This window comes from Halichoerus grypus, chromosome 6 (genome assembly GCF_964656455.1).
Source record: "Halichoerus grypus chromosome 6, mHalGry1.hap1.1, whole genome shotgun sequence".
Taxonomy (NCBI): domain Eukaryota; kingdom Metazoa; phylum Chordata; class Mammalia; order Carnivora; family Phocidae; genus Halichoerus; species Halichoerus grypus.
The window spans coordinates 121274009-121300316 of record NC_135717.1 but is presented as its reverse complement, the minus strand read 5'-3'; the positions used below and the strand labels follow the sequence as shown (position 1 = coordinate 121300316).

Genomic DNA, 26308 nt, shown 5'->3' with positions numbered 1-26308 from the left:
AGTGGGGTAAATAAAGTGGCAGAGTTTAGGTCCTAATGGAAATATGTAGCAGACTCTTACATTGAAGAGTGTCGAATGTGCAGAATAGCTGTCATTAAGACAGCCATACGAGGGGGCGCCTGGGTGGCTCAGTTGGTTAAGCATAGACTCTTTTTTTTTTTTTTTTTTTTTTTTTTTTTTAAAGATTTTATTTATTTATTTGACAGAGAGAGACACAGCGAGAGAGGGAACACAAGCAGGGGGAGAGGGAGAAGCAGGCTTCCGGCAGAGCAGGGAGCCCGATGCGGGGCTCGATCCCAGGACCCTGGGATCATGACCTGAGCCGAAGGCAGACGCTTAACGACTGAGCCACCCAGGCGCCCCTAAGCATAGACTCTTGATCTCAGCCCAGGTCCAAGTACAGGGGCGCCTGGGTGGGTCAGTCGGTTTAAGCGTCTGCCTTCAGCTCAGGTCACGATCCTGGGAGTCCTGGGATAGAGTCCTGCATTGGGCTCCCTGCTCAGCGAGAAATCTGCTTCTTCCTCTCCCTCTGCTCCTCCCCCCACTTGTGCTCTCTCCCTCAAATAAATAAAATCTTTAAAAAAACAAACAAAAAAAACCCCAAAAAACAACCAGTTATAGGAGAATAGCCAGCTCCAACTCACAGTAGTACCTGAGCTTCCCTGAAGTGCTCTTTTGTGCTTATAAGGTATCTCAGACTGAATTCTTTAGACTTACAGATGCGTAAGGAGGGATGATGAGTGAATGAGCTGTTGCACTGACCAGGAAAAATGTCTGGCTTGGTTAATTCGTTTGGTCTCCTCTCAGAATAGTAAAGATACCTCATATTTAAACTCAGTAAATACTCTTGCTTTGGGAATTATAGTTCCTTAAATAAGCCTAAGTTACATTTGGTCACTGTTTTGTTTCTCCTAGTTTCTTCTTCTTTTTTAAGATTTTTTTTTTTTTAAAGATTTTATTTATTTATTTGACAGAGAGAGACACAGTGAGAGAGGGAATACAGGCAGGGGGAATGGGAGAGGGAGAAGCAGGCCTCCCACGGAGCAGGGAGCCCGATGCAGGGCTCGATCCCAGGACCCTGGGATCATGACCTGAGCTGAAGGCAGATGCTTAACAACTGAGCCACCCAGGCTCCCCCTTTTTTAAGATTTTATTTTATTAAGATTTATTTATGGGGGCACCTGGGTGGCTAAGTCATTAAGCGTCTGCCTTCAGCTCAGGTCGTGATCCCAGGGTCCTGGGATCGAGCCCCACATCAGGCCCCCTGCTTGGCAGGGAGCCTGCTTCTCCCTCTCCCGCTCCCCCTGCTTGTGTTCCCTCTCTCGCTGTCTCTCTCTCTCTCTCTCTCTGTCAAATAAATAAATAAAATCTTTAAAAAAATAAAAAAAATAAAGATTTATTTATGTATTTTAGAGAGCGCGAACGGGAGGGGAGAGGGAGATAGAATCTCAAGCAGACACCACTGTGAGCATGAGCCGACGTGGGGCTGTATCTCACGACCCTGAGATTGTGACCTGAGCCGAAACCAAGAGTCAGATGCTTAACCAACTGTGCCATCTAGGCGCTGCTAAGATTTTGTTTTATTTTTTTTTAAGATTTTAATTTATTTATTGGGGGGGAGGGGCAGGGAAGAGGGGAAGAGAGAATCTCAAGCCAGAGCCTAAGGTGGGGCTGGATCCTGAGCCAAAATCAAGAGTCAGACAATTAACTGACCAAGCCACCCAGGTACCCCTAAGATTTTATTTTTTTAAGTACTTTATACAACCCTTGTGGGTTGCAAACTAACAACCCCGATATCAATCAAGAGTTGTACACTCTACCGACTGAGCCAGCCAGGCACCCCTCTCCTAGTTTCTTTTTATGATCCAGAGTGGCACTGGTAATAAAATTGAAGAAGATGTATGCTTTCAGTACATAGCCCATGGAGTGCTAATTAAATCAAAGTGTGCTCCTTTTGGCAGAGCAAATAACCCTGGCACACTGAGCTTGGAGTGGTGTTCTTTATTGTATTCAGGATAAGACTAGTAAGTTTTGAAAAATGTTCTCTTGAATTTGTATCTTGAAGAAGCAGGTTGGGTTTGGAGATAACAAAGCTGCAGTCTGCTCCATCTTGGGTAGAGATCTTATCCTTGGATTTGCCATAGAACGAAACAGTCACTTTATAAAGTATCTGTGATGTTCAGGCTGCCAGTTGTTGCAGCTGATCTTCCATTTGGGACTTAATTCCTGGCTACAGTGTATATGCCATGAAAACCATTGACAAGAGTCCTTAATTTAAAATTTCTAGTAATAGGGACACCTGGGTGGCTCAGTCGGTTAAGCGTCTGCCTTCGGCTCAGGTCATGATCCCGGGAGCCTGGGATCTCGAGTCCCTCATTGGGCTCCCTGCTCGGCGGGGAGTCTGCTTCTCCCTCTGCTGTGCTCTCTGTGTCTCTCTCTCTCTCTGACAAATAAATAAAATCTTTAAAAAAATAAAATAAAATTTCTAGTAATAACTTGGTGCTTCCTTCCCCTCTCCTTTTCCTTCCTGGGGTACTGAAGTATTAATCCCATTATATTTAAAGAGGAATAAGTTCTTAAGGGACCAGCAGCAACCCTGTAACTAACTGTACTTTATCTTTTAAGTTTCTGCCTTGGGATCTTGGTGTTGGATCCTTGTCTTTGGATCTCACCTCAATACTTCTCTCTCACCTTAATACTTCTGGCTAATAGCATATATTTTCAAAACCGCTTGCCAGAGACAGACTACACATTTGGCTCCAGATTTTTTTTTTTTTAAAGATTTTATTTATTTATTTGACAGAGAGGGAACACAAGCAGGGGGAGTGGGAGAGGGAGAAGCAGACTCCCTGCTGAGCAGGGAGCCCGATGCGGGGCTCGATCCCAGGACCCTGGGATCATGACCCGAGCCAAAGGCAGACACTTACCCGACTGAGCCACCCAGGCACCCCGTGGCTCCAAATTTTATAGCTGTCGGTAGAAAGAGGAAAACAGAAGTGTTTATAGTGATTCACAGGGTTGAGAAGATAAAAACTTAAAAGTTGCTCAGCAAAAGCATAATTACTCTGCATCTGGGGACCAGAAAGAAGATTTCCCCGTGGGTCCTCATAATGCAATGATATAATGAACAATGGCATGCATCTTTATTGTAACTCAGTCTTAAGTTCGTAAGTCCCATGAGGTTAAGGATCTTTGTTTTATTCCTCTCTGTTCCCAATGCCAGAATAGTGCCTAACCTAAGGTAGACACTCAGTGGATATTTGAATGACTAGTGGATGAATGGATTAATTTTGAATGGATTAATGGTGTTACTTAAAATGTTGATGGAAACTGATGTCTTTAATTCATTGAAAGCAATTCCTTTGGGGCCTTTAGAATACCTAAGATTGGATCTGCAGAGTTAGAGTTTGGATCCTTGCTCCGTTCCCTTGGATATTACCTAGATTTTTTTTTTTCATCATTAATTATTAGGTTTGATGAAATCAGTAAAGCCTGGCAGGATAGATTTTTTTAGGGTTTCAGAAGGAGAAGATGGTTAATAGACTGTGGTTGGCTGGTTACTTATTCTGCCACACTTTAACCCTAACTCATCAGTCCAAATACTTATTTGCCTTGCAGCTAATGGGAATTTTCTTGTTGTCTTGGTAATGGGTCTGATTCTTACCTACTTTTTTTTTTAAGTTTTTATTTATTTATTCATTTAAGTAATCGCTGCACACAATGTGGTGCTCAAATTTCACAACCCCGAGATCAAGAGTGACATGCTCTTCTGACTGAGCCAGCCAGGTACCCCAAGATTCTTACCTACTTTTGATGACTTTGCTTTTTTTTTTCCTTAGTTTCAGAGGTAGAAGTTAGTGATTCATCAGTTGCATATAACACCCAGTGCTCATTACCTCAAATGCCCTCTTTAATGCCCATCACCCAGTTATCCCTTTCCCCTACCCACCTCCCCTCCAGCAGCCCTCAGTTTGTTTGCTAGAATTCAGCATCTCTTCTGGTTTGCCTCCCTCTCAATTTTCATCCTATTTTATTTTTCCTTCCCTTCCCCTATGTTCATCTGTTTTGTTTCTTAAATTCCACATGAGTGAAATCATATGGTATTTGTCTTTCTCTGACTTACTTCGCTTAGCATCATATCCTCTAGTTCCATCCACATTGTTGCAGATGGCAAGATTTCATTCTTTTTGATGGTTGAGTAGTTTTCCTTTGTATATATGCATCACATCTTCTTTATCTGTTCCTTTTTTTTTAAATTTTATTTTATTATGTCACCATACATTACATCATTAGTTTTTGATACAGTGTTCCATGATTCATTGTTTGCGTGTAACACCCAGTCCTCCATTCAATTCGTGCTCTCCTTAATACCCGTCACCGGGCTAACCCATCCCCCCACCGCCCCCCCCCTTTTTTAAGATTTTGTTTATTTGAGGGACGCCTGGATGGCTCAGTCGGTTAGGCATCTGCCTTCGGCTCAGGTTGTGGTCTCGGGGTCCTGGGATGGAGTCCTGCATCGGCCTCCTTGCTCGGCGGGGAACCTGCTTCTCCCTCTGCCTGCCCCTCCCCCTGCTTGTGCTCTCTCTCTCTCTGACAGATAAATAAAATCTTAAAAAAAAAAAGAGGATTTTATTTATTTGAGAGAGAGACAGAGCACAAGCAGGGGGAGAGACAGAGGGAGAGGGAAAGGGACACTCAGACTCCCTGCTGAGCAGGGAGCCCCATGCAGGGCTTGATCCTAGGGCCCTGAGATCATGACCTGAGCCAAAGTCAGACACTTAACTGACTGAGCCACCCAGGTGTCCCTTGATGACTTTGCTTCTAATGTAGAAGATGAATGAATGACATTGTTAGCTTCAAAATTTTGTTGGTGTTTTCACACTTTGTTTCAAAGACCAGGAGGAAGGTTGCAGTAGAAATAATAGCTACCATTTATTGAGTACCTTTATGAATCCCTGTATTCTGAGCAGTGCTTTCACACATGTAATTTGTATCTTGGGGCAGCCTTGAATGTCTCAATCTTTTCCTCCAGCAGGCATTGTTTGCTTTATGTTGCCTGAGGATTTTCCAAATATGAAAGGGAAACAAGAAGAAAAGTGAATTTGAAAAGTTGAAGATGTTGTCTGAAGAGCTCAGTTTAAATTATCTTATTCCATGATGGAAAATACAGTGATAGTGACTCATGGGGGTATTTGGCTTTATTACGTTCTGCTTTCCATCCTGTGCTTTGTATATGGGCTCTCTCCTCTTTTGCACAACTCTGTTTCTCATTTTTATCCATGAACTTTTAAAAAGAAAAACAAGGCAGCTATTGGGAGATAGGAGGATTATGTATGCTGAAGTTATTGATGTCAGTTAGTTGGCTTGCTATTTAAATTTTGAGTGAGAAGATGGGCAAGTAAAGTAAATGGATCAATCTGAACATCCAAGGCCTGTGTTTAGTCAGAGGACAGGTTCCTCCTCTGGTTTTGAATGCAGGTTGTATGTTTTGAGGAGTTTCCACTTGATAGGAAATAAGGGCACTTCAGATTCCAGCACTGTTCTTCCCACACAGGAGCATACATGGGAAGAAAAAAGATTTGTTAGTGGTTAAGGGGTTGTGGGAGGGAAGTGGAGGAGAAATGAAGAAGGGAAAGGTTTGCAAATGCATATGACACTGAGCTAGAGGGGTCAGTGCTGCCTGCAGATGCACAACCCCATTTGTGCACTTGAGCATGGCCTGAGGGAGCATTGGCCTGATGAATGCAGAGAGAGATGCGTTTTGATCGAGGTAATTTCCCTCAGATGGGTCTCACCATCCCATGAATCAAAACCTGTCAGCAAGGAGCTAAAGATGGAGTGAAGTTTATTGTACGTTTGTTTCCATGCGACACCGTCACGCTAGAAGGGTCAAGTGAGAGAGATCATTAGAACTGTGTTGATTTACTGGGCCTGTTGTGCACTTTCCCTGCAGGGCAAGGGGGAAAGAGGCTTTAGGAGGGAAGCTGAGGGGCTCTGGGTAGGGAGGGAAGGGCAGGCATGCACAAAATAAATAAAACCCTCACTGGTCTCTGCGGGTGAGGGGTGGGCAGGCTGTTTGTAGGGGGGTGGGAGGATCTGTATTGTATTTTTTTTTCCCTAGAGACCCTGGTAGATTTGCAGCAGATGCTCTGCCTGGATTTCCAGGAGAGACACCAAAGGTCTGATTAAAAAGGGAAGTTCATGGAGAACTCTCTGATCTTAGCCTTAGTGGCTAGAGAAGTGTACCCCCTCTTCTTTCCTCCCTCTCTCTTTCCTCACCTTTGAGCTCAAAAGGAAGCAGAGAAAATTTAATTTGGAAGTCAAAATCCCTGTTTCAGGTTGTAGCAAAATAGAGAACCAGAGAAAAGGCTGTCCCACACATTCTAAATAGACATAGGCTTTGTGATGAGATTTGTGAAGGGAGTGGCCCCAGGGTTTATGCTGAAAAAACATCTGGGTTTTGAAAGTACCATCTCCCTCTCTGTGATTTGAACTTGCTGAAATAACCCTACCTCTGAACTGAATGAAAATAAGTATGTCGTTGGGGCGCCTGGGTGGCTCAGTCGTTGAGTGTCTGCCTTTGGCTCAGGTCATGATCCCAGGGTCCTGGGATCGAGCCCCACATCGGGCTCCCTGCTCTGTGGGAAGCCTGCTTCTCCCTCTCCCACTCCCCCTGCTTGTGTTCCTGCTCTTGCTCTCTCTCTCTCTCTGTCAAATTAATTAATTAATTAATTAAAAGAAAAGTATGTAGTAGTAGTTAAGCAATATATGGTCTAGTCCTGCCTTTCCTCAAGAAGGATATGGGATGCTCCTTTTATTACCCCTAACACTCTGCTTGGCCTGGAGACTTCGTGAAATGGAGATATTTCATCTAGAATATTCTATAGAGATTCTTATTTTGAGTGCTCCATTTTTATCTCTTACTTTATCTTAATGGTGGTAGACAAATTAAAGAAAACATTTCCTAGTAACTTTGGTAAGGAAAAATATACGAGGGCTGTGTTCATTGGAAATCTTCCTAATTCTTTTATTACAGTTCAACAGATGGAGTAGCCAGTTAGGCAAAATTAGAAACAAATTCAGTTGAGAAAATCTTTAGTGCAAGATTACAAACTGGAGTCCTTTCCCTAGATCCCAGACAGTTATAAAGTGGAGGCATATGTTATGGTAGAAAGGGGATGGGATCCTAGCATTGACCCAGGTTATTTGAGTGATATGGAGGTTGTTGAACTAGTTTACAGCTACCTTTAGCTAAGGATCCTAGTGATCCTTTTTCCTTTGGGAATTAAGCACTAATTCCATTCTGCTACTGTTCTTCCAAAGAAAGGGTTATGTGAGATACCTGAGGAGATGGTAAAGCTAGGAAAGTGGATTCTTGAGTAAAATGTCCTGGATTCCATTCCTGGCTCTCTGCCACTTACTACTTGTGAGACTTTGGGCAGGTTACTTAGTTTCTGAAAGTCTGTTTTCCTATCCATGAAATGGGTTTAGTCGTAGGACCTACTCTGTATGTCATAGTGCCTACTATGTTTGAGATTATTATAAGAAGTAAATGAGGAGTGTGGCTGGCTCAGTCGGAAAAGCATGCGACTCTTGATCTTGGGGCCATGAGTTCAAGCCCCACGTTGGGTGTAGAGATTAATAAAATAAATAAATAAATGAATAAACTTAAAAAAAAAAGTAAATGAGATATTGCATGTAAAGAACTTTGTACAGTACCTGGCACAAAGTAAGTACCCAGATGTTAGTGACTGTAATATTATTCATAATTATTTTAATTTCTTTTTTTTTAATCTTTTTTTAAGATTTTATTTATTTACTTGTCAGAGAGAGAGAGAAAGTGCGCACAAGCAGGGGGAGTGGCAGGCAGAGGGAGAAGCAGGCTCCCCGCCGAGCAGGGAGCCCGATGTGGGACTGGATCCCAGGACCCTGGGACCATGACCCAAGCCGAAGGCAGACACTTAACTGACTGAGCCACCCAGGCATCCCTAATTTCTGATTATTATAAACAAGAATACTTTTTTGGGGGGCACCTGGATTGCACAGTCAGTTAAGTGTCCAACTCTTGATTTTTTTTTTTTTTTTTAAGATTTTCTTTATTTATTTGAGAGAGTGAGCGAGAGAGAGAAGGAGCAGGGGTAGGAGCAGAGGTAGAGGGAGAAGCAGACTCCCCACTGAGCAAGGAGCCTGACTCGGGCAGGATCCTGGGACTCCCAGATCACGACCTGAGCTGAAGGCAGACACTTAACCGACTGAGCCACCCAACCCCCCTCCCCACTCTTGGTTTTGACTCAGGTCATGATCTCAGGGTCCTGGGATCAAGCCCTGCATTGGGCTCCATACTCAGCGGGAAGTCTGCTTCAGAATTCTCTCCCTTCCCTCTGTCCCTCCCCGACCCCCCCCCCCCCCCCGATCATTTCAAACTATTCAGAGCCTTCTATGACACTGCTGGGCATTCATAATGCTTGGCTTTCTTTTGTACATTCTTCACAAATACCACTCTGGCCTCTTTCCCTTCCATCCCTTGGGCAAGTAAATGGAACTTGTTAGCAGTGTTCAACAAGTAGTTTGGGTGCCTTCTACCAACCATTTGTCCTCGGGTGTTACTCACCGAAGCCTCAGTGTTCCATATCTCTGAACTACAAGAATTTCCGCAGAATTTTTTTTTTTTTTTTTTTGCTCTAATAACCATTTATTTTTTTTTAAATTTTTTTATTGTTATGTTAATCCCCATACATTACATCATTAGTTTTAGATATAGTGTTCCATGATTCATTGTTTGTGCATAACACCCAGTGCTCCATGCAGAACGTGCCCTCCTCAATACCCATCACCAGGCTAACCCATCCTCCCACCCCCCTCCCCACCGCAGAAATTTGTTGTATGGGTATTTCTTATGTTTTCTTGACTCCATGTGTCTTATGAATATTGAAGTACTACTTAAAATTAAGTTTTTAGTCATTCTTCTTTTTTTTTTTTTAAAGATTTATTTATTTGACAGAGAGACACAGCAAGAGACGGAACACAAGCAGGGGGAGTGGGAGAGGGAGATGCAGGCTTCCCGCGGAGCAGGGAGCCCGATGGAGGGCTTGATCCCAGGACCCCGAGATCATGACCTGAGCCGAAGGCAGATGGCCTAATGACTGAGCCACCCAGGCACCCCAATTCTTTTTTTTATATATATATATTTATTTATTTGAGAGAGACAGAGAGAGCACAAGTGGGAAGGAGGGGTAGAAGCAGACTCCCCGCTGAGCAGGGAGCCTGACGTGGGGCTCAATCCCAGGACCCTGGGATCATGATCTGAGCCAAGGGCAGACGCTTAACCAACTGAGCCACCCAGGCGCCCCAGTTTTTAGTCATTCTTAGGGACAACATACTGTATGCTTCCTTATTCAGTTTCCTGTCTATATTTTGTTTGTGTGATCCTTAGTTTCTGGCACAAGGTTGGCTGGCATATTGTGACCATTAAGTTATAATTTCAGGGGCACCTGGATGGCTCAGTCGTTAAGCGTCTGCCTTCGGCTCAGGTCATGGTCCCAGGGTTCTGGGATTGAGCCCCACATCGGGCTCCCTGCTCAGCAGGAAACCTGCTTCTCCCTTTCCCGCTCCCCCTGCTTGTGTTCCCTCTCTCACTGTGTCTCTCTCTGTCAAATAAATAAAATCTTAAAAAAAAAAGTTATAATTTCATTCTCTTTTATCTCATTAGTGGAGGCTAGCTTGTTTCAATTCTTTTCTTTGTCCCTGAATAGTCTGAAGATGATGAGAAACTGAAAAAGAGGAAGGAGCGATTTGGGATTGTTACAAGTTCAGCTGGAACAGGAACCACAGAGGATACAGAGGTAAAATATACCTAGAGTGCTTCATAGAGCCCTTTCTTGAAAGGAAGTGAGGGTGAAGAAATGTTATTTCCCTAGCCTACTTCTTAAGTGCCCAAATAATAAGATCTTTTTGTTCTTTGCTTAATATCTGTTTTCTGGATAAAGTAGCCACAGTGAATTCCATCAGTATACTTAATTCGGTGTTAGAGCCATTTAGCCTAGAAAGGAGCACAAGATTTGGAATCACAAAGGCTTGGATTTGAAAAATGACTGCCATTTAGTATTACTTACGAGTTAGGCAGTTCTCTGAGACTCAGTTTCATCATCTGGGAAGTAGAGATAATAAATACCTACCTCGAAGTGGTATTTTAAACTTGAAATTATTTTACGTAAAAAGGGATGATACTATGTAAAATGCTTGACACAAAGCCTGTCATATATTTAGTAAGTAACAGTGTCTCTGATTATCTGCTAGCCATATTTGATCATTTAATGAAGGCTTATCCAACTCAGAAACAAGTATATTTGTGCCTAACTCCCCTCTGGAATACCTCAGTGGACTCAAATGAGACTTCTTGTTCTTACCACTTTATTTATAACTAGTTTCTTAAATGAAAGAGTGGCTTTTTTTGTTTGTTTTTTAAAGACTTGTGTTTAGGGGCGCCTGGGTGGCTCATTCGGTTAAGCGTCTGCCTTCAGCTCAGGTCATGATCCTGGAGTCCTGGGATCGAGCCCCGCGTCGGGCTCCCTGCTCTGCGGGAAGCCTGCTTCTCCCTCTCCCTCTGCCTGCCGCTCTGCCTACTTGTGCTCTCTCTCTGTCAAATAAATGGGTGAAATCTTAAAAAAAAACCAAAAAAAAAAGACTTGTGTTTGTCCATATCCCAGCTTCCTCTGGAGTAACTTACATTAACTGAGACCCTGAGCACTGGCAAGACTACTCAGAGTTTTGACAGACAATATTGATTTGGTGATTTAAGAGTATATGTATAATGGGGGCACTGGCTCATTTGGTAGAGCATGTGACTCTTGATCCTGGGGTTGAGAGTTCCAGCCCCATGTTGGGCATAGAGATTACTTAAAAAAAGAGAGAGAGAGTATCTATAATGGAGACCCAAAGTGTCACCTGTGGTGTACATAAAGAAGAGTTGAAATAGTGAATATGTTTAGAATTCTAAAAATTTCTTGGGTGGTTGAAGCATTTGCAGTGTTCTTTCTTCCTTTAATCCAAATTTACTTCTTTCTATCTACTTCTGGAGATGGCTTTTGTTTGTTTTAAAGTAGGCTCCACGCCCAGCGTGGGGCTTGAACTCACGACCCTGATTTCAAGAGTTGCATGCTCTACCAACTGAGCCAGCCAGGCAGCCCTGGAGATGACCTTTGAAAATCTGTTACCTCACACACTCAAAATCTTATAAAGTCTTTTTATGAATAAATATCAGAGTGAGTCTTGTAAATAAACCCTGAAAATTTTACAGTTTGATCAGTTTACATCTCCAGTAAGGAAGAAACTTGAAAGACTTTGTATTCTTTGTGCTACTAATTCAGAATAAAGCATTACCTGTTGTAAGTATCAGCTTACTTACTGACTTGCCAGGATGAGCTAGAAGTAAACTTAAAGGCTTGTTTTAATTCTAGTAAAATTATTCCCTCTTTGCCAAGGAAACTGTTGAACCAGCCAGGTTTTTACTAAGGTAGTACATTTGGCTTCTCCAAGATAAGGCAGATGATTTTGTTGGTTGGCAACAATAGTAGCTTTTGTTGGGAGAGTCAGTGCATGTAAGGCAGTCGTAACTTCAGAGGTTGATGGAGTTCACATGAACCAGATGACTAATTTATTTGATTCCAAAGAATTGTGTCAGTAATCCAGGTAGAGTGGGCTGGGTTTATACACACTCATCTTTTCTTTTTAAATCTAAATTTAACCTCCTGTGTGAATGGAATGGAAAAAAAAGTCCCCGGGTGCCTGGGTGGCCCAGTCAGTTATGCATCCAACTCTTGATTTTGGCTTAGGTCATGATCTCGGGGTTGTGAGATCGAGCCCCACTTCGGTCTCTACTGGGTGTGGAGCCTGCATAAGATTCTTTTTTCTCCCTCTGCCCCTCCCCTACCTCCCTCTCTTAGAGAAAAAAAGTCCCCTCTTTGCTGGGGGCAGTGGTTAGAATGAAGATGAAGGACTCCGCACTGTTTTCAGTCACTCCCAGAACAAAAAGTCTTTCTCTCCTCCCCCACTTCTCATTTTGTGCCTCTCTCCAGTGCTGACTCCCTTTAAGAGATCCATGTTGAGGACTCCCCTCCTTCCCATTTACTCTGTTGGCATTGAAGATTTATATGCCTCTCTCTGGATTTGGAGGTCCAGGGAATAGCTCCTGCTTGGGCCTTACTGCCTAGAAAGGCACCCCCTTCACCTTCTCCATGAAAAAATAGCATTGGTCAACCCTTTGTCCTCTGAGATCTCCCATCTCCCCACTGACTGGAAGATTCCCCAGTCTGTTAAGAGTCCATTGTTTCGGGGCGCCTGGGTGGCTCGGATGGTTAAGCGTCTGCCTTCGGCTCAGGTCATGATTCCAGGGTCCTGGAATTGAGCCCCACGTCGGGCTCCTGGCTCAGCAGGGAGCCTGCTTCTCCCTCTCCCTTTGTCTCCCCCCCTGCTCATGCTCTCTCTCTGTATCTCTGTGTCTCAAATGAATAAATAAAATCTTTAAAAAAAAAAAAAAGAGTCCATTGTTTCCAGACTAATTCGATATAAGGCTGAGTGGCCCTCTCTCCTTCAGGAATCTACTATTATTCTCTTCCTCCACTTCCCCCACCCCCTACTCCCTGCAGTCTTCTCCCCTTCTTTCCCACCAAACCTCCCCAGCTCTAACTGGATAACTAGAGAGATTCAGGAATGAAATCTCTGGCTGCCAAGCGTAAGCCTGTGTCTTCCCTCCTTCTTGGACCTTATGATAGTTCATGTGAGTTTGGATTAAAGCAGCCAGGAACCCAGGCCACTGTTGTCTTGCAATCTAATTTTTTTCTTCTTGCTTCTTTCTCACAGGCAAAGAAGAGGAAAAGGGCAGAGCGCTTTGGGATTGCCTGATGAAAAGCTCTTAATGCTTTCTGTTCTCCAGTGGTTTCCATCTCTCTGACTTTTCTTGGTCATATATATACCTAAATGCACAGTCATGTGCCTAGGTTCTGCCTCGCAGTGAGAGAGCATGTACCCTGGGTACATCCAGGAACTTCAGCAGCAATTTGACTCATTGCTGTTCCAACTTTAAAGTTGTTGTTGTTGTTGTTTTTTAATTATTATTTTGCTTGTTAATAAAAAACAAATAGAAAAGAAAACAATGTGTTTTATTAGGTGCTCCTTTGGGTTCTTAGAGCCAGATTAGACCAGATAAGGGGAGCTTCAGGGACAAATATTACAGGGAATTAGCCATAATGCCTTTATTCTTCAGAAAAGAGAACAAGGAAAAGGATTTGAGTCTATTCCTTTAAGCCTATTTATTCCCTTCTCTCTTACACACAGGCATCTTTATATACTCTTTATCCTCCATGAAGAGGCCAGGTTTCACCCTGAATCTTTGCTTTGGCAGGTTGGCATGACCCATTGGGGTAAAATAGGGGGAACACTGAGTTTTAGGTGTAAAGGATATAAATATAAGGGCTGATGATTGCTAGTCTATTATGGAATGGAGTCCAGAAGGGCTCTGTTTTCAAGAGTGACCTGGTGAGATACTGTCTGGTTTCAGCCAAGGCAATATGTAGGACCCTGTTGGTTGTGCAGTTCAGGAAGGGAGATGGGCTGGGTATGCCTCAGAGCTAGAATAAAGTGTAGGGATTCAAAGCATGACAGGATGTTAGAGGTATTAAGTATTGTTGTCTAGATCATTGGGAACATGAGCAGTGGACTGGCGGCCTCTACTTTTTTTTTAAGTTTTGTGTGTATGTGTGTGTAAGTAATCTCTACACCCAGCATGGGGCTCAAACTCAGGACCCCAAGATCAAGAGATCAAAAGCTGCATGATTTTCGACTGAACCAACCAGGTGCCCCTGGAGGTTTCTATTTTCTTTTCTTTTCTTAAGATTTTATTTATTTATTTGACAGAGAGCGAGATCGTGAGAGAGGGAACACAAGTAGGGGGGAGTGGGAGAGGGAGAAGCAGGCTTCCCCCTAAGCAGGGAGCCTGATGCGGGGCTCGATCCTAGGACCCTGGGATCATGACCTGAGCTGAAGGCAGACGCTTAACAACTGAGCCACTCAGGCGCCCCAGTTTCTATTTTCTAATCGAGTCCTGTGGTAGTTTGTCTTCTTCCATTACAGAAGTATACAGTTTTAGTTTCAGCGTTTCTTAAATATTACCAAAATCCGTTTTCCTTGCTGAGCCTCCTACTTAGAAAGGTTTGACTCTTTCCAAGCAGGCTGCCTGTTTGCATTTAATGTTTCACCAAGATCTGAGACATGCTACTTTTCTTTTTGGGTATGTTGGTGTAGGGTTTCTCCTCTTAATCTTTATTTCTGGACATCTGTATCAGGTTGGTTTTTGTTTGAGAATTAAGAGCCTGGCACCTTACCTGAAGACTTTGATACCTTGATCAGATCCTGTGTTGCTGTGGTGTAATTCCTTATTTCCATTTCTACTATAACCTGTGTGGTTTTGTGATTAATAGAATAGAAAAGTAATGGTTTGATCCCCTTCCTAACAAGAATCTCTTTCCACAAAGTCTCTTTGGTTGCTGAGTAGGGCAGGGACCTAAGTTTAGATGCTTTAGGAAAACTGTGCCTTGGAGAGCAGATGCAAAGATTGCCCATTTATTGTGAATTTTGCCCCAATTTGATTTTGGAGAGGTGAACAAAAGGGAACACTGGTTAAACATTTCCTTCCCTCCCTTCCCTCTGGCCTCTTCTGTTTGCCTTCCTTTTCTTTTCTCCAGGCCCTGATCTTGAGGCTAACTTTTCTCTCTCTACTCTATTTCTCTCTGAAAAACAGAGCCACAGAAAATTAGTTGTTTTGTAGCTTGAGAGAGATATAGATTCAGTAAGGGTTTTCTACCCAAGGATGGGAAAATAAGAAATAGGTAAAGAAATAGAACACTGGGTCCTTCAGAAGTTTTCTTCACTTTGTCTCTATCTTCTAAAACCTTCCAGAAGGGTATTCAGCCTTCCCCCAGGATTCTCTTTCTGAAGGTTAATCATTCTTTTCCCCACTCAACTCACTACCCCAAATCTTTGATACTGTGTTTTTTCTCAATTTGTGGATTTTTAAATAACTTTTTTCATCCCGTTCCAGCAGTTGTTCTGTCAATAAGTCTCTCACCTCCAAGCCTGATCACCCAATCTTCCTCTTCCTGTCTCATGGTAGTCATTCCATGCATACTTTTTTAGCATGAAAGTTCAGGATGCCTATGTCTTTTTTACTAATTCAGTCTTAAAATAGTAAGTCCCTTTAAAAGCATCCAGGCTTGCAGTTCTTTATCTGGGATCCAAGTACCCTTCCTTCCTATCCCCCAGTCGCCCTGGTGTGGTTGATCTAGGATTCATATGCAGTTAGCTGACTCCAGTCTTTTCCCTGTCCTGAAGCTGTGACATTCTCTGCATACCTGGGAGCTCTTAATGAGGGAGTCTATAAAAGATATGGAGGGAACTAGCTTCCTCAGCTATAAATCTGCACCTTTTTATGGTTCTCTAAGAACCATGGGATAGGTTTCTTTTTCTCCACCATCACTCTAAATTGCCCTTCCCCCTACCCCAACTCCTGGGAACTTCTGAATATACAACACTAGAAGCTTTTGTAGGGGTGAGAGCTATAGGAAGGAAGATGTGAATAAGAGCAGGATTTCTTGGGGTTGAGTCCTATTGCCATGTCTGACATGAGAAACAGATGAGGGGGAAGGAAGGAACTTATGTAAGGGAGAATAACTTTTTCTCTATTCTCTTCCTTGTGGACCTCTGACAGACAATGTTGTTCCCTCTGATTATTGAGATCCACTAAAATGTAACCTCCCCTTCTTGCTATATGTCCACATTCTTGTTTTTCGTTTCAGAGGGATTGAAAAATAATGGCAGGTTTCACACCTTTGCAGACTCTTTGTGCCCAAGGTGGATCCCAGCTTTCTCTTTATTTCTTTTCTTGTCCTTTGCTTTCCTTGCCTTTAGTTTTTCGACTTCTTAGATTACTATTAATAGAGTAGAATATTGTGTAGTACTTAGATGTAATTCGTTCTAAGATCTAGCTCTGCTGGCTCTGAGACTGGGCAGATCATTCCATGACTCTTTCCAGTACCAATAGCAAGTGACCCTATTGTGAAGGTTGCTCTGAGAATTGATAATAGATTATATATTCAGCACAATTTGCTTACCATAGTTTGCATAGTAATCATTCAGTAAGCTCTTTTACTAGGTGATTTACAGTGGAAATATTTCTTTTCCCTGAGTAGGTTCCAGCTAGAGGGTAGGGAGGGAGCTGAGTGGACTCATTTGAACGTGTTGGGGGTGGGGGCACTGCATGTATAGGTGCATTTAGGGGTTCTGAGAGTGGGAAGAGGTGGGAGTCCCAGTTGCTCCGTTACCCCACCTCACAGGCAGGAAAGCTGACCTTATAGCCTGGGGCATTGACTTCCCTGCTTCTGCCTCACTACAGATCAGAAGCTGTAAATGCTACTGCCTGCTGGTTCTTAGCTTGGGGCCCTGACATCCAACAAACAGGCCAAGGAACAGTATAGGATAGCTAGCTACTCATGCATTGGGTTGGAGGTTGTTTAGGGATAAAAGTCATCTGGCAATCTCTTCTGGGTGTCCTTTCAACATAGGAAACAATGAGCAGTGAGGGAGAAAACCTATTTTTAGCTCAAGCCAAAAGCTAGGAGTAGGTGTGGATAAAACAATTCCTTGGGAAGATACCATATGTAGCACTTTTATCTTCCCTCAACCTCACTCTTGTAGTTGGTCTGCGGTGGGGTCAGTCTACTGACAGAACTGATAGGACAGGGAGAGTATGGTGGCACACTGACCCCGCAGTGGCCCTGGCCCCCATTATGGATCAGGTCAATGTGACAAGAGCTGTCCTTGTTCTTTTTCAAATGTGAGTTAGGCAAGATTCTTTTGTTTTAGGTACACGGGAGACATTTTTATGGTGAAATCAAAGACTATTTGAGATGCCTAACCATCTTGGTACATTTACAATTTGAATGGCTATGTTGGTTTGGTTTGTGGATTTTGGTGAAACTTAGTTAAGGAAACAGGATCAGGGAACTATGGAAGAATGGGACTGACATTAGCTGGATTATCTTAAGAGAAATTTTAGATCTTCTGTTATGTGGAGGCTGGGAGAGGGTTTTGGTAATCTTTGGGACTGTTTTGGATCAAGTTTTCCAGAGAAGAGTTGTTCTAGGTCCCTTCCCTTTCCCATTCTCTGCCCATCCTCCCTTGGACTGTATGTCCTCACCCTCATTCCATATGCCCCTAGTGTTTTTTTCTTGCTCCAAAGAGCCCCATGTTCTTATTCCTTGAGCACGAGGTTTCATCCTTTCTCAGATCCTCTTTTGTTCCTGGTCTCCAAGGTGTAAATGTGGCGCTTGATTAGGGAGAAGAGTTCATCACTGAATTCTAAACTCTTTGACTGCTTTTATTTATTATTTTTTTTCAGGTTCAAGTGCTGGATTGTGTCATGTGACCATCCCAAAACTCAGAGCACCCTATGGCCATCTTTGCCCTCTGTCACATAACTTGAAAACTGCCTGATGGCCTTTTTGCAATGGTTCCCTCCAGGAAGCCTTGATCTCAGTGAAGAAGTCCTTTCCCGGCATTCCAGTGCCCCTGTCACCCCCATACTCCTCAGTCACCCTTAACAAACAAAGGCAATCACACACATGGTGTAACAAATACACAAAGTAAATAATAATTACACTACTTATGATCAGAGGGGCACTGGCCAGGTCCACACACATCATAACGTGGGAGAAGGGTTGCTAATTCCCACTAGGTTGCTGGAGTGTGCCCCCAAGCCTCTTTACCCCATGCCTCTTTGGGGGTGAGGAGGACCAAGGGAATGAGACTTCAACTCATAATTTATGTTCAGAAGAAAAAGACCCTCCCCCCCCCACAAAGGTCTTTATTTGGCGGTGTTAAAGGGGCATATTGTAAGTGTCCCCCAAGTCTAATGCTCCAGCTCTCTAGAATTTGTAGAGGGAAGTCACCTGATGTCTATTGTCCAACCCCCACCCTGTGCCAAGATCAAGAGACATGAGCATTTGATCTTGGAGGAGGCATCTTCTGTTCTTCTCTGTTCCTCTCCTTCAACCAAGGAAATGTGAATGGTGTTGATGGTCAGGTGTATCTTGTTCTCCAAGGTTGGGGTAGAAGGATGGAAGAACAGGGCCAGAGAGGAGAGGCTGGGGGTTAGCGTAGCTGTTACATGGGAGGCGAGTTGAAATGCTTAACAGCCCCTGCCCATTCCTGTACCAAAATACCTCATCTCACTTTTCACTATGGGAATGGGAAGAAGATACTAAAGCTCACCAACATCACCTTCCCAAGGGTGGTCAGATACCTTTGCCCCTTCCACCATCTGGGCCAGACAGGAGAGTCATCTCTTGGGAAGAACAAGCCTTCCAGGTCAGCTCTCCAGGTCAGGTCAGGCTTTAGTTCAGTACTGTTTTCGTCAGACCCATAACTGCTGGCTCTACTTAGAGTGACAGTTTTGCTGAAGGTTCTGGACCTACTCTCTTGACATCCTCTCTTGACATTCTCTAGGCTCTTGCCTGGAGCCAAGAGGTCTGGTGGTGAGGTATGGATAGGGTGTGGATCAGGAGATTTCTCAACTCCTTAGCTTCAGGCACTGTCTGTCTGAGAGGCAGAGGGGAACTTGTACTCTGAAGCCTGTGACTCCTCTAAGCCTCACATCTCTTCACCACTACTCTGGTGCCCTGGTTATCTGTTCCACAGCGAGAGGTATTTTATGTCCATAAAGTGCCCGTGGTAAGTGCTCAGAATTCATCTCTTGGCTGTGGCGGGTGCTGCTATTTCTCATTCCATCGAGGGGAAGAAACTGAGGCACAGTGAGTCCAGAGGATGGTGGGTCAGGATTGTGGGAGGAATGAATAGGCCCAGCTAGTAACTGGGAGTGGCGACCAGTCCCTGCCTGCTTCCTAGCCTTCCAAACCAGGGAGTCTCCATCCTTCCAATCCTCTGCTCTAACTGGCCTTGTCAGATGCTTTTCCCTTCCCCACTGTATTGTCCCCTCCCTGCTGCCAGGTACTGCTAGATTCCAAAAATAAAAGATAAAAATAATTATAGACACTCTGCTCCCTTGTTCTCCCCCCTTCCACCCTGAGCTTTGGGGTTGGGGGAACTAAAATGTCCCCCCTCCGGAATCCCTTCCATCTTGGTCTGCTGGCTCCTATTCCCTAGCCCAGAGCAGTGATTTGGATTCAAATGCCCTGTAACCTTCAATCTCCTTACTACTCCTTTCTTCACCCCTCCTAACCCTTCCCAGACCTAGGACTCTGGGATCTCTATACTCTTTTTATTGACCTGAAGATAGAGGCTGGGAGTAGGGGTATTCCACAGGCTCTTTGGTCTCTCTCTTGGCTGGGGGGAATTTGGGCATATGTGGGCCACACCCTCTGGCTAAATAACTCAGGACTATGAGGGTGGATCTGAGGGTTAGTTTAGTGGCTCTCATATAGATCCTGGATGTTGAGGGCTCTCCCCTCCCCTTCCCTCCACCCCCAGCTCCTAAACCCTAACCTCGTACTGTTTCTGTGACTGCTGGAATTCAGTTCAACCCATTTGGCTCAGGAAGGTCAAGTTGGGTGATTATGGGTTGGAAACTTTCATGTGTTAGCCCTCTTGCCCTCTGCTCCCATTCCCAACCCTGGAGGCTTTATACAAGTGCTTAAGTAGGTGGGTATTGAGGGAGAACAGGGCTTTGGGGAATAAGGGAGAAATGGGGCACAGTGGGCAGGGGCCCTTCTATTTCAGTAAAGCCAAATACCAAAAAATGAAAAATCACAATAAATAAATAAATAAAATTCCCAAATCCTTACTTTTGCCCCTGCCCTCACTTCCCTTCCCTGGCCACTGTTGGAGGGAGAAAGGGAAGAAGCTAAGAATGGATTTTTGATTTCCTCCTACTGAGAATGGTAGTCAGGGGATCTCCCCAAACCATACCAAGCCCCTCACCTTGCCAGTGGAAGAAAGGAGGCTGGGTGTGGGGCTTTCTCTTATTACTCCATTTCAGCCTCTTTCTCATCGTTTATCTCTGCCTGGTCTCTGTCTCTTCTGCCTCTCTCTCCCTTTGCCTTCTCACTGCTGCTCTTTTTGATCCTCTGTCTCTAACCCTCTGCTCTACCTCTGTCTCTACGTCTCTCTGTCTTCTTGCCAAACCTTCTCACCTGCAAACCTCAAACACTCCCCACCTGACCATGCCCCCTCTTCCCCCTGTTCCCCAAACCCCTCACCCGTCAGTCCCCACCTGCCTCCCTCTGTTGTATTGCACACTGCTTGGGCAGGGAACAAGGTGTGATGTTCATGGGAAGAGGTGGAGGGAGCTCTAGGGCCTGGGGGTAGGGGGGTCAGGGCTGGGGATCTAGGGGTAGGGTCTATGGGGGAGGCATCCTCTGTCCCCCACCTTAGGAGCAGCCACAGCGATCCACCACCATGCCAGGGATCTTGCCGTAGATAATCTGCTGCTTGTCATTGAAGTAGAGCATGTTGATTGGGGACATCTTGGTGGGAGTACAGCAGGGCCCAGCAGAGCCTCTTGGATTAGCCTGTTGCACCAAGTGGGTGTGCGGATACTTTTGCATGAACATGTACTCGCACTGGCCGGAGCAGTAGTTGGCCTTGTATCGTTTAGGCGCAATGATCCAGTCCCAGCCAAAAGCCTCAAAGTCCACTGTGAGGGGGTATCGGCAGCAGCGGGACTCACTCGAGTGCTCATCGCAGTCCAGGCCCAGGTTCCGCCGGGACCGTTTTGTGTTCTCTAGGACCCGAAGCTCCATGAAAGGATGCTGGGGGTGAGGGAGAGGAGAAAGAGATGTAATAGAGCCCTGAAGAGCGCTACTCCCTTTCCTTTCTCATCTGCCCTCAACAGGGGCATCAGAACAGAGACCATTGCCTTCTCAGCTTTTCCCTTGCTCCTATACCCAGCCCTATCTTCTACCTACTTTTTTCGCAAGCTAGCTATCTCCTTCAACTCACCTCTAATTCCTGGCAACCTGACCCTGATCAGCCCCCTTGGCCCCAGGCCTCATCAACAGCCCATTTTTGTGTTTTCGTGGATCTCCCATTAACACCTCCCCAAATCCAGTTTCTAGCTGTTGCCTGGCTTGTATCTGAAAAATGATAGCTGCCACTCCCCACCCTACCCGCCCCCCAAAAACTGCTCCTCTAGAATCAGCTTCTGGCCCCTGAGAAATAAGGCTGGTGCCCGGCCCCTTCTCATTCCTGATCTACCTTTTTCTAACATCCCACCTCCTCAGGGCCAGGTTACTCATATCTGCCACCATCTCAGGCTCCCTGCTCACCAGCCCCTCAGCTCCCGGCCCCAGGGAGGTGACAGCCAGGTCTGTGCCACTGGGATCAAAGGCGTTGATCTCGATGCCCCAGTTGCTCTGTGGCTGTCGGAACCAGCTGTGTAGCACTTGCTTGAAGTCGATGCTCTGCCAGTGGCCTGAGCGTGAGTGCAGCTCAATCTTGAGTGAGCGGATACGGATGTGACGCCGGCCTCCGCCCCCTCCCCCTGCAGTCCCTTCCCCAGTTAGGGGTTTCAGTCGCAAGATCTGCAGGTAGACTGTGGCTGGGCGGGGCACCGGCCGTAGATACACCCACAGCTGGGCCTTCAGTACCTTTGTGAACATCACCTTGGGGCTGAAGTGGAAATGGCAGCAGAGAGGGCTGCCATCTGTCTGCACTGCAGGGTCCGCTGATAAGAGAGAAGGGGGCACAGCATCAGCAAAGGGTGTTTGTGAAGGGCGTCAGCAGCATTCTGACATTGTGACAAGTGGCACTGGCAACTTGGACGGTTCAGCCTGAGTTTTCCAGTTCTTTACCCTTCTCTTGTGTCTGTCTTGTTGACTACTGTGTCACTGGTACTCAGACAGGGCCTCCTCTCTTTCCCTATAGGATGATGTCTCTATCAGGCCTTTCTGATCTGCATCCATTCCTTAGTCCATTTGTCCTAATACATAGCACCCCCCCACACCAGATAACCTGCACAGAGAGTTATTAGGGATATCCCCTCCCACATGCAGCCTACCATTCCCCCAGCATGTAGGGCTCCAAATTTTTTAGAACTTGGATGCTCTTCATAGAAGCCAAACCTCATCACACCTGCTGTTCTCAGGTCGCCTTGCCCCATTTCTGCCCTGTTCTGTGTGGTGGCCAGGTGGAGCCTTGGTACAGACCCCATTCCCAACCAGATGATCTTAAGAGTGGATAACCAGGGTCCAGATAGGGAGCAGGGGCTAAATGTATTCCATGAGGTAAACCAGAATTCAGATCTAGGCTTCTTGCACCATTCCTGCCAGAAACAATACACTCAGAAGAATTGATCAACTCAAGTGCTGACTCTTGTGCATCTGACTCTCCAGACCCTTGAACCTGAGAACAAGTTTCCTCGCTGTTTCCTCCTCATCATCACCATTATTGCCTCAATTTTTAAGGAAGGGGAAAAACTACCTCCATGTTGTTTACTCCTATTGCCCAAAGCTTCAGAAATAAAATTCAACATATCAGATCAACTGCAATGTCTTCTTTTCTCCCCTGTGCTTCCTTTGGTTTCTCAGTCCAGTGCCAGTAAGTCTTTACAAAGGTTTAACATCCCAGCTTTACATTTTGGCCCGGTACATCTTGTTCTGGACCAGAAATTGACCCTTCTTGGGTCAAAAGGCTGATTCTCAGCATCTGCCTCTGCTTCCATTTCAGCTCCTCTGGGTTCCCCTTTCTAATCTCTTAAGTCAGTTGGAAAGGCCCTAAATCATGTTTCCATTGGATAGGAATATCCATTTTCACTCTAAATAGACTGAGAGAACAAGAGTCAGGAATGAGCTTCCAGAGCTATGTAAGTATGATCAGGAAGTCCAGGCCCTTATGTATCATGCCAGGTCTTGAGTTCTGTATAATCATGGAGGACTTAGCATCTGTTGTCTCCCATCAGCACTCCCCCACCCCAGAAGAAGGAGGATCCTCCAAGTGAGATGAGGAGGCAAGTGCTCAATGATCTTCATATATTCAGGAATGAGACACAAATTTCCTCTGGTAGCTTCCTTTCCCTTGGTTCTTCTCTGAGGTCCCAGGGCACTGGTAGTCCTCCCAGTTATTCTGCTGGAGCTGCAATGCTGGTACAATGAGGGAGGATTCAGGGAGTAGAGATTCAGAGATTAGGAGAGTAGCTGGGGCAGGGAAGCTGCCGGTGAGATGGGGTTACTGTGCCTAATTTCATAGGGTTGTCTTATTTTCCCACCTGTCTTCATTATTAGCTACTAATCTCCACGAGGGTGGAGACTTGTCAATACTGTGTCTGTTCTGCTCACCATTATAGCTTTAGTGCCTCCCATATTACCAAACAGTGTTTAGTAAATGCATGCTGAATGAACTACCTAAACTCCAAATCTTAAAATATATAGGCAAGTGCCTAAAAGTTCTTTCTGGAACCTAAACACTGTTCTTTGACTACAAAGTGGGTTCAATCACTGCTGGACTCCTCATTAACCTGTATCTGACCTTTCCCACCAAACTTCTCAGTGATACAGATAATAATTCTTGTTTTATAGGAGTGCTGAGCACTAAATAAAGAATGAAAATAGTAGTAGCTTCTCAATAAATTCTGCTTTATTGTTAGCTTTGTAAGCTCTAAGCATACTCCCTACCTAAGCTGACCCAAGGTTTAGAGATAAGGGATTGGGCACTAGGGCCCAAGTCTTTGGTTTCTTCGGAGTCCCCCATCCCTACCCCAGGGAATCACCATACACTTCTCTCCCAGGGGATGTGGGGACAGTTGGTACTAGAAGGGGCCAAGATGGATGGAAAAAGAAAGGGGAAGAGACAGGAGAGAGACTGGAGGTGGTGAGGGAGATAAGAACAGAGAAGAGACTGTTAGTGCTTCATTGAAGGCAGGTTGGAAGAGATAGTCAAGAGAACTGGAAGAGAAGGAAGGGAGAGAGGAAGATCATGGTAGGGGGAAAAGAAATAAGCTTGGGAGTTGAACACTGGGAGAGAAGGGGGAATGTGAAAGGAGTGGTTGGAGGCTAAAAAGTGAAAGGAGGAAGGTAGCTAAGCCTGGTGGGGTAAAGAGAAAGGGTAGAAAGATACAGAGAGAGGAACAAAGAAGAAGCAGGTAGTGCCATAGAGGAAAACAAGAGGCTGGAGAGTCCCCAACACACAGATATAGGCCCAGCTCCCAAGGGGAGGGGAAGGAGCCACATCTGTGTTGGATTGATCGGGTTGGTGGCAGGCAGCAGGTCAGGTTTAGTAGGCGGTGCTGGTCTGGAGAGAGGTCATTGCACTATTTTCAGCAAAAGCCCAACCCCCTCCCAGCTCACCACCTCCTCCTCCACCGCGCCCCCCCCCCCACACACACTCTCCTTACCCAGGCTGGAAGGCCTAGGGGCAGGAGGTTGGGCTGAGAGGGCAGGGGCCTCTTGGTGTAGGAGAGGAGAGAGAAACTGAGGGGCTGGGCTTGGCTCCCAGAAGGGCAAGGGGGCTGGGTTCCCAGGATGAAGGCTGGGGTGGGAGAGCCTGAGAGGGTGGAGGGAACTAGGGCAGGCACTGCAGCCTAGGAGAGGTGGGGGCTGGGGTCCAGGGCTGAGTGCTGGGGGAGGGGAGGAAGGGGGAGGGGAGCGGAGGCCATCTCTGCTGACAAACACCTCCCCCGATTAGCAGAGCACAAGTCTCTTATTAAAGCGGGTCCCTGGGGATTAGACTATAAAAGTCTCTTTTTCCTTTTCCCCTCTCTCCCTCCCTTCCCCTCCGCTCCCCCTCCCTCTCAAAAGAGCTCAGCTTGGCTCTTAAAGGGGACGTACAATACCTGGCTGGAGACCCAGTTCCCTAGTTATCCAAGTCCTGAAGTAGAATGAGGGCGGAAGTTCGGGTAGAACCCCACCTACTGGTGTCCTTCCTGGTCCCCCCCCAGCCTAACCTGCACTGTCCGATCCATGCACGCAGAGTGTATTCACTCCCTGCATCCCCATTATGACTAACTCTGGGCTCAAGCCGGTTGGTTAAGGGATGCCAAGGATAGAAGGAGGCAAGGGGAAGTCCACGGCTCCATCACCCATTCTGAAACTCCTCACACACACTATACCACACAGACCAGAGTATCTTTTTCCTCTGTACCCTTCATCTTCTTCCAGCATACTCTTCTTCAGAATTCCTCTACAACTGTTTCATAGAATCCCCACCCCCACCCCTGCCCTCAGTCAATCTTAGACTGACCCTAGCTTCTATAAAGTAGAAACCTTAAGAACACAAGGGAGACTGAGGAACCCAGACAGATCCCAGGCTTTCACCAACCACCACCACCCTCAGCAAGTTTCCTAGTCCTTGGGGTTTTCTTTTCTTTATAAGCCTGGCCAAGTATTGTGCAGTTAGGGTCTGCAGAAAAACTGGTGGCAGTATGAGGCATTCAGCCTCCCAGATGCACACCTGGGTTCCTGTGCCTCTCCCATGGGGGTGGGCCACTAGGAGTCCACCTCAGCCCCCAGCTTTTTATGACCCATCTGCCAATAAACCAGTCCCCCCCCTCTTCTGTTCAGAGCCATAAAACTGAACTATTGTGGGGGGGAGCGACTTTGCCAAACCACTAGGGAATAAGAGAGGGCCTGGTTCCCTGGAGTTGGAGCGGGGAAGGGGTGAAGGGACCTCAGTGGGGGAGGGGGAAAGGGAGTCATCTGACCCTAGGGAGAGCTGGGGGTGGGGTGGGGGGGTGTTGGCCTGGATTTTCCAGGCCATAAAATTTCAAAGGCAGCTCAAGTCTATTAACATGTTCATCTTCCGTTTGGCCAGGGGCTTGAAATGCCTGGGTTCCCCCTCCCTCCTTATCTATTTCTTTCTTTTTCTCCCTAGGTCTCCCTCTCTCTCCTCAAGTCCAGTTTTGAGTAGGGGCGGGTGAATAAGGAAAGGAATGATAAGCTTTGAGTAGCCAAACGGGTGCCCTTAGCCCCAGCGCAATGGAGTTGAGTTCTGTGAGCCCGGTCAGTACCGAGAAGGCACATGCTTTCCCAGCGCTTTGGGAGACCGGGTGTCAGAAGGGCTCTGGTGAAATGGGTGCCCGCTGGGCTGCCAGGAGAGACACCGGGCTGTGGGAGGGACCTCATTCCTGCTGGAGGGAGAAGAGCACGCAGCTCTCTGCAGCCCGGTGGGCGCGTTGCGGAGCGGAGGTGGAAGGGGTGGAGAGTTGGTGCCAAGGCCACTGGGAGCAGAGAGCTCTGCAGCCCGCCTGGGACTGGGGGGCGGGGGCGTCCCGAAGCGTCCCGATTCTGTTCTCCAGCCTCTCTCTTCCATG

At 45.9% G+C, this 26308-nt stretch overlaps 2 protein-coding genes across 4 annotated transcripts in view; one reads left to right on the top strand and one right to left on the bottom strand.

The window, feature by feature from the left end:
- The window catches only part of SARNP (SAP domain containing ribonucleoprotein), a 45366-nt gene extending 32215 nt beyond the window's left edge, over positions 1–13151 (top strand). Inside the window, exons 10-11 of one of the 3 annotated variants that reach the window (XM_036086585.2) lie at positions 9753–9842; positions 12859–13151. In XM_036086585.2, coding sequence (XP_035942478.1) covers positions 9753–9842; positions 12859–12900 — 132 coding nt within the window. In that variant the 3' untranslated portion in view covers positions 12901–13151. Of the gene's footprint in view, positions 1–9752; positions 9843–10467; positions 12154–12858 lie in introns of those variants that run through there. The other 2 variants (XM_078076110.1, XM_078076111.1) reach the window with 2 other exon arrangements.
- A 7284-nt stretch (positions 13152–20435) lies between these two features.
- On the bottom strand, positions 20436–23751 carry GDF11 (growth differentiation factor 11). Its single transcript, XM_078074179.1, has 3 exons — positions 23676–23751; positions 21333–21730; positions 20436–20816 (listed from the first exon to the last, which is right to left on the bottom strand). Exons 1-3 carry the CDS (start codon positions 23749–23751, stop codon positions 20436–20438), a joined length of 855 nt encoding a protein of 284 aa, XP_077930305.1.
- Between the last annotated feature and the right edge of the window lie 2557 nt (positions 23752–26308).